The 8,343-nt window shown below is 39.1% G+C and overlaps 1 protein-coding gene across 1 annotated transcript; it reads left to right on the top strand.

The window, feature by feature from the left end:
- The first annotated feature begins 211 nt into the window (after positions 1-211).
- LOC307035452 (sterile alpha motif domain-containing protein 3-like) lies at positions 212-7,563 on the top strand. The gene is made up of 6 exons (XM_079674757.1): positions 212-515; positions 2,128-2,165; positions 4,905-5,863; positions 6,622-6,780; positions 6,879-6,971; positions 7,170-7,563. Exons 3-6 carry the CDS (start codon positions 4,919-4,921, stop codon positions 7,488-7,490), a joined length of 1,518 nt encoding a protein of 505 aa, XP_079530883.1. The 5' UTR covers positions 212-515; positions 2,128-2,165; positions 4,905-4,918; the 3' UTR covers positions 7,491-7,563.
- Positions 7,564-8,343: the final 780 nt, after the last annotated feature.

Raw genomic sequence — 8,343 nt, 5'->3', positions numbered from 1 at the left:
GTGGACAGAGGCTGTTTTTTCCCCCTAAAAGTGACTTTTAATGGGGGTTTTTGCATTTAAATGATGGGTCTTATCATTCACGGGGGTCCCCGACACAATGCACATAGTCTGGAGCTCGCGGGGGTCCCGCATATGCTTTAATCACACTTTTGTCCATTTGCCTACACTGTAAATTGTAATTGTTAACCTTACTTAAACAAAATAGTGACATCAACTGATATCTACATTATTTGTTAACTTAACTCAATATAACAAAGTTAAAACTACTTTCTTGTGAGAGAAGTTATTTAACTCATCAGCTTGAAGTAACCGTTACTTTAAAGTATGAGTGAGCAGCTCTCTTTGAACACACGTGGACACCACTCGGAGAAACTCGACAGAACTCGGAAGGCTTCGGCGACTACACATGCGCAGTTTGCCACAGAGACGTCAGACCGACGTCATGGGTCATGGAACGAAGCGGGAAGAAAGCATTGTCGAGAGTCTGGACATGAGAAGCAGAGCCGTATGAGAAGGTACGTTTTAACAAACAATATTGTGCTAGAGTTGGGAAGTTAGCCAAAATCATTCAGGGTTAGCTATCGTTATTTTTTGTAATGAGTCATCCTCTTTAGTCAGATGAAAACCGACTTTTACCGCGTTTAAGTAAAAATCGTGGTAAGGCTATAAGGTAAGAGGCTAAGAGCTAACTTTGAAGCTAAGAAAGTTAGCCCGTCATGTAGGTCATATGCCGTGGAATTAATTCCGGTAAAATAAATGTATTTGAAGAAAACTTGTGTAAAAGCAAAAGCAGCATGTTCGTTAACGGTTGAAACATTTAGCAACTGCTGCATTCCCTGTTAGCACACATTAGCCACTGCTGCACTCTCCTCTACCGCCATTTTAGGCGTTGCTATTGTTCTCACTTTAGCCTGTTAAGCCGGGTTGCCCCCGCGGGACGCAACATCTTGCAAAAAACAGCGTCTGAGGGCTTCTTAACATTTAAAAACCTATTAATGATGCATACCCACTTCACGGGAAGAAACTCAGCTAACAGACGATATTAAAGCCAAAACGACACCAGATGTCACTGTAGTGTATATTTCTGTATATTTTTTTGAAAATCTAGCGTATTCATCATTTTCCTACACATTTATTCACTGGTGTCTCTAACCTGCAAGTTGCTCTTTAATAATTTTTACTTGCTCATCATCATCAGTGAGCTATTTTTAGAATGTGCAAGCTACGTTCGTTTTAGGCAGGCTGTGTGTCCTGCTCCTCTGTGACATGACGGCTTGAGGCTAAACAAATAATGATAAACTAATTTGAAAGTGTGTGGGACACAAACGGGATTTTGACTTTTGTTGTTTGACTTTTTACACTTTGTTGTTCTCCTCCTTTCCTCCGCTCTTGTCTCTGACAGTGAGTGTGTGCATTTGTGTGTGTGTGTGTCGGGAGGGGAGCCCCGCCCTTCAGAAACAGAGCTGAGGAGAGAACGTGCAAAGCAATGCAGTGGACACTGAAACATGCACATAAATTGGATAAATAACATAAGCGTTTAGTTTATTTAATAAAAGAGCACATGTTCAATGCATAAAGTGACCGTAGATAGATTACTTCAGTTGCAATTTGCATATATAAAAAATAAATTAGAAAAAGACATTCTCCTCAGCTCTGTTTCTGAAGGGTGGGGCTCCCCTCCCGACACACACACGAGAGCACACACTGCGTTATAATTAGGAAAAATACCATCATATCATTTGTTGTCATACCGCACAGCCCTACCGCGTCCTAAAACACTAAAAACTAATATTTTACATGCAATATTTTAACACAAGCTGCCTTATAAATGAATTAATTTAATTACAATTAAAAAACGTCACATTTAACTACATACTGATATATATATACGGGCGGATTGTATATTTTCAAACATTGTAAAATAACACAAGACGATATTAAAAAACATTTCTAAATTATTTCTAACATAGTTGCAAGCCTTATTTGCATTATTAGTTTGGTAAAGTGTTATTCTATATTTTGTCATGGTCTGGAAATGCATGAAAATTCATTTCAGAATTTGTGCAGAAACCCTGTATAGTTTGAATGCAGTTTAACTTATTGTGTTTTTCAATTTTTTGTCTGTAGGTATTGATCTTCAGAGACAGAAAACATGCATTGGAAGTGTAAGTACTGCATATGTTCTTGTGAAAAGAGGGCTCAGCTATTGAAGCACTATCGCTTAAAACATGGAAGCTATGCCAGAACCACTCCAATTCCATGCCTCTACAAAGATTGTCTGTGTTCATTCAAGTCATTTAATGCCTTGAAAGTCCATTTAACAAGACATCACTTCCATGATATGCAGATGAGCGAAGCTGGTGAAATCCCTGTGATATACCATTGTCCTCTTTGCGATTTTGAAGAACCCTGTACAGAAGTCGTTTTCTTCACCCATTTGCGCCAACATCTTAAAAAACAGGAAATGGTGAAATGTCCATTTGAAAACTGCACTTTTGAGAGCAATGTGTACTCAACATTTAATGCTCATAAATGTAAAGAACATAGTCATCCAAGACAGAAGAAGTTGAAGCCTGACATTGCTGTGACCAGTGCAGCTTACAATTCAGATCCAAATCTGTCTCAAGATGCACCACAAGATGAGGCTCTTCACAATGATCCTATCGTTTTTTTTCAAGAGGAAAATGAGGAAGAGGCTCAAATTGAAAATCTGGATGATTTACCGCATCAACTGGAACACAATTTAGCCTCTGTATTTCTAAAACTGCAGGCAATCTTGCATATATCTGACATTGCAGTACAGGAAGTAATCCAACATCTGAATCAGATTGTTCTTTTATCAGAGCCTCTTTTGCATAATGCCATTAAGAACATTCTTGATGAACATGGTGACACTGACAGTGATTCTGTTTTGAGGGAGATTACAAATGCTGTCAAAGAGAATAACCAGTTCCTGAAAATGACTGATGCTGGCAGGTCACTCTCCACAGCTTGTAAAAGAGCATCATATTTTGAAAAGGAATTCCCTCTAGTGATGCCAGTTGAATACAAGCTTGGACAAGAATCAAAATCACTAACTTATGTGCCAATCATGGAAATGTTACAAAAATTGTTAAACAGAGCTGATGTTTTAGAAAAACTTCTCAGTCAAGATGCCTCTGTTGATGGATACAACACTTATAGAGATGGCACACACTATCGTGAGAAGGCTTTCTTTAAAACTGAGACCCTCCGGATTTTCCTTGGGCTTTACATTGATGACTTTGAGATAGCCAATCTTCTGGGCACTTCAAGAAAGAAACACAAACTGTGTGGTGTGTATTGGGTCCTTGCCAATCTTCCGGCAAAACACAGATCTTCTCTTCACTCTATTCAGCTAGCAATGTTATGCAGAGCAAGTGCAGTCAAACAGTATGGCTAAGCTGATGTCCTTCACCCACTTTTAAAAGACCTGGTTACTCTTGAAAAACACGGTGTCTATGTTGAACAGTTAGGCGAGTGTGTGAAAGGAACTGTACTCTATGTGTCAGCTGATAACCTAGGGGCTCATTCTTTGGCTGGTTTCCAGGAATGTTTCACAGTGGAGCACCCTTGCCGATTTTGCATGGTGAAGAAGAGTGACATTCAGCTGAAAGAGGTCCGTTCAGGAGAATTTGAGCGCAGAACCAGCCAGAATCATGACATGCAAGTTTCTCAAGTTTTAGAGGATCCAACTTTGGTAAAACAGTATGGGGTTAAAGGTCCTTGTGTTTTAAGAGAGAATTTGGAACATTTCCACACCGTCACTGGGTTTCCACCTGACCTAATGCATGACCTCTTGGAGGGTATCGTCCCGATTGAGATGTCTTTGTGTATTAAGGATTTGATCTCCAAGAAGTACATCTCTGTTGAGTCCTTGAATGAAGCCATCAAAAACTTCCCTTACAAATTCACTGACAAAACTGATCAGCCTCAGACCAACCCAGCTACATTTGCTTCTAGAGGTACCATCGGCGGGAACGCCCATGAAAACTGGGCCCTGACAAGACTTCTCCCACTCATGATTGGATTTGATGTCCCAGAGAATGATCAAACATGGGAAATTGTGATGCTTTTGAAGGACATACTAGACCTGGCAGCATCATTTAGATTAACGGAAGATTCTATTGATTTTCTCGAGGCCAAGATCTCAGAGCATAGAGGCTTACTTTTAGAAGTATTTCCTCATTTCAGATTGCGCCCCAAGCACCACTTTGTTGAGCATTATCCACAGCTGATGAGAATACATGGGCCACTCAGAGACATGTGGACAATGCGCTTTGAAGGCAAACACAAATTTTTCAAACAAGTCATTCGCAACACAAAAAACTTCAAAAACGTCACACAAACTCTGGCTGTCAGGCATCAAAGAATGATGGCATACCATGTGGATTCCTCCTCATTTTTCAAACCTTCTATACAAATGGACAAGGTGACAGTTTCATTGGTTTCATCTTTCCCAGAGAATATTCAGAACTTACTGAAACAGAAGAATGCAGCTCAGAACACTGTCTTTGTTGCATCATCTGTGAGCATTGAAGGCATCAAATACAGTCCAGATATGATTGTGTCTGTTGGTGCTTGTTCAGCTCTACCAGATTTCAGGCAAATTGACAAAATCATTGTCATTAACAGTGATGTATTGTTTTTGTGCAAACATCTGACAGCATGGTATAATGAGCACCTGCGTTCTTATGAGCTATGCAGTCATGGGTCATCACTTTCGGTGCACATGTTGTGTGATCTGAATGACCCGTTTCCTCTGGCAGCCTACAAAATTAGAGGCAGAACATTTGTGACCCTTAGACATTATATTATGTGCTGACTGGATGTGATTTGAAGTATCAAACAGGAATTTAACTTCATTTTTTGGAATCCTTTTTTAGAATCACAACAAACAATGGGGACACGGACCATTCTACGAGTAATTGTGCATGACGGTGACATTAGGAAGATTACACTGAATGAGAAACCTCAGACACTTGAATCACTTGTTGAACAGCTTGAGGGCAAGCTGGGTCTTCAATACAAGTTCTGCCTTCAGTATGAGGATCCAGATTTCAACAATGCACTCGTCAACCTGGCTGACATTGCTGACCTGCCTGAGCAACCCACCATAAAGATCCTCTCCCTGGTGCCAACACCCACACCAAGCACTGCTGACACAGAGACCATGTCTATTTCCTCCCCCGAAAGTCGGTCAAGTCTTACAAGGTCTCCATGGCCAGACAACTTTGAAATTCCTTCTTTTCCTGTAGACATTGAATACAGATTACGCCAAGCAAATCTCCTCTATATGAGGGACAAGAAATATCTACAAGTGCCCAGGGACATGAAGCATGAGATCCTCAAAAAACTTGCTGAGTCTATTTACAGCTTCAAGGCATATCCCTGTGATGAAGAATACCTTGATGTTGCAACTGCTCTTATTCAAAAACATCCATGTCTCGCTGAACCAGGCTCCTCCAATGGATGTAATGGCTGGAAAAATAGCGTCAAATTTAAAATGGGTAATTATCGCACAAAACTACGCCGAGCTGGGTGTAATGATGTGGCCATAAATGAAGGGAAAAGAAAAGGCCAAGCGCCTCAAAGACCTTTCAAAAGACCCAAGCGGTTTGAAGTGAACTTCCTACCCAATTTACCTGATGGTGAAGATGAGACTAGTATGGAGTCCAAAATAACGGAACTTGTGGAAGAGATGAAAAAAAGATCTCCAAATGCCACTCTGTTAAACAAGAACATGGACTCTACTTTTGCCCTGAGAAGAAGGGAGTTTGTGACCTTGGAGCCACCAGTAAAGGACATCATGGAAAGATGGCCAGCACTCTTTGCTGAAAGTCAGGTATTTTGAAACTGTTTACCTGTTTTAGGATGGTTTAAATTCGAATATCATTTTATCATTTTGGTTATGCACATTTTATCAAAACACAGGGGGGGGAAAATGAATTGCTTATTGTAATTCAGAGTCCCAAAATGTCTGCTCAAACAAAAGCAACACAAAACAATTACACTGGGCAGGAAACTAGTATTGCAAAGCCCTCCAGATATACAGATTTACAACACTTCTATATCTGATTGTCTCAAATTGTCCTACTGAAGTGACATGATTCTTTGTAAAGCACTTTATATGGGGCCATTATTCTATCAAAACATCATATATCGAAATCTTTAAAACAATCTGTAAATGTGTCCTAAGATTTGTGAATGTGTATTTGACAAATCCCCAGACACATTTGTTGATTGCTGCATGCATTTATAAATCTTCCTAGGAAAAGTATTGCAAAAGTTGTGTAAAAAGACACTTGTCTGTATTTTAAGTTTTGGAGATAGATAGAATCTCAGATAGAATCTTAATACACATTTGAAGATTCCTGTTCATGCTCAAAAATCTCAGAACATATTTACTGATTGTATTATACGTTAACACATCTGAATACGCACACACAGATTAAGATACACGTTTAATAGTTTTGCTACAATAATGCCTCCATACTTTACTTTTAGCACCATTTATGTTAGTGTTTTTTATTCTTTAATGTAGGACCAAGATGGCTTTAAATGAGATTTTAAAATCTTAAAATTGTCTAACCTTTCCCATAGATTGTGGCAGAATTCTGTCGCGTGTCGAGCAAAAATTTGAAGATAGAATTCTTCAAAGAACTGGATAAATACACTCCCCGCTTCTTTGACATCTTTAAATCCAAGGGGGGAAGTGTCGGTCGCAAACTTGAGGGGTATCTGCAACAGGTGGCACCAGCGGTAAGTTTTTTCATACACAAATAACATACATTTTTTGTTTTCTGCTAACAAATTATTCTTCACCACTTATGAGTAATGTGTGTTTCAATATATTTCAGGGTACAGATGTTAATGGCAAGCGAACAGCAGTCCTCCGAGGCCTTCCTGTCATCCTGGGTGATGAAAACAATGACTTCTTCAAGACTTGCTTTGTAAGTAGTCTTTTTTCATCATTATTTAAAATCTAGGCCACAGGACGCCCAATCTATTTTATCCTGTCCCTTGTGTTACATAAATATATTTTAGCTTTTGTTATGATATTGGCCAAAAGTGGGCCTTCAGCAGGCCAAGGTAAACTCTGCATTTAAAATGTTATTGTGGTTGTAATTTTACTGTTGCCTATGTTATAGGATTGTGATGAACCGGACATCTCCAACAGCTCCATCGGGATCCTTACAGTCATCCCTGAAGACAGCCTGGCTTCACCTGACTCACTCCACCTTGCACCGTCATCAATCGCCATCATATTGGAAGGGAAAATGGTGATGGACGGCATCAATACTCTCCCAGATGCCATGTGCCTACTTTTTGGACTCATCTACGCCCTAAATTTGCAATACCCTCAACAACTAAAGAACAGTTTTGAATTTATTCAAAGGGTGATGCTCTCACTTGGCCATAAGTCCCTTAAACCAAAACTGCAATCACTCAAAAATGCCCTGATGCATTGAGTCAGAGCACCTCCCACTGGGACCTTTTCTCTTTTGGAAAAGACATTTTTCTTTGTTATTATTCTTTTTCAAAGGCCGCGTTGCAGTACACACAGAGTTTAAAACAGTTTATTTTTGTATAAATGTGTACATTTTTCTTATGGAAGCACAGAAGTCAGCCTCAAAAATGCCCTGATGCATTGAGTCAGAGCACCTACCACTGGGACCTTTACTCTTTTGGAAAATACATTTTTCTTTGTTATTATTATTATTCTTTTTCAAAGGCCGCGTTGCTGTACACACAGAGTATGTTTGTATAAATGTGTAAATGTTTCTGATGGAAGTACAGAAGTCAGCCTCTCCAAATATGTTTGTTAACAAAACAAATAAAATGTGATTATCATTACCATTTAAATGTCTTGTTTGTTACAACAGCTTAACATTTTAAGTTCAGCTTACTTGAAAATGTTGAGGCAATCGGTTTCCTGATATTACCCTAGTAAAATGAACTGCTTTGACAAGTAAGGTTCACTTTTTATTATGAGTTGTGGTAATTTAACATAACTCAGATCTTTTAGTTGTCTAAACTAACTTTTTATAGTCATCGTAATGAATGATCTTGAGTTGGGTCTACTCAAGTTTACTGTAATGACATAAGTTGCCTGAACTCAGTACTTTGAAGTTGAAACAACTTAAAATTAATGATTAACTTTACTTGGAAATGTTGAGGCAATCGGTTTCCTGAACTTTGTTAAGTAAAGTCAACTTATTACGATTTACAGTGTATCAGTTTGTTAACGAAGTGGACAGAGGCTGTTTTTTCCCCCTAAAAGTGACTTTTAATGGGGGTTTTTGCATTTAAATGATGGGTCTT

The sequence above is a fragment of the Notothenia rossii genome (assembly GCF_949606895.1).
Source record: "Notothenia rossii genome assembly, chromosome: 4".
NCBI classification, from domain to species: domain Eukaryota; kingdom Metazoa; phylum Chordata; class Actinopteri; order Perciformes; family Nototheniidae; genus Notothenia; species Notothenia rossii.
Note: the sequence above shows the minus strand (reverse complement) of the source record. Positions and strands in the feature narration are given on the sequence as shown.

Bases quoted from the DNA above. Each gene is read 5' to 3' on its own strand.
- LOC307035452 (XM_079674757.1), top strand. From the start codon at position 4,919: ATGGGGACACGGACCATTCTACGAGTAATTGTGCATGACGGTGACATT. The intron at 5,864-6,621 runs GTATTTTGAAAC...CCTTTCCCATAG, and splicing joins CACTCTTTGCTGAAAGTCAG to ATTGTGGCAGAATTCTGTCG. The intron at 6,972-7,169 runs GTAAGTAGTCTT...CCTATGTTATAG, and splicing joins ACTTCTTCAAGACTTGCTTT to GATTGTGATGAACCGGACAT.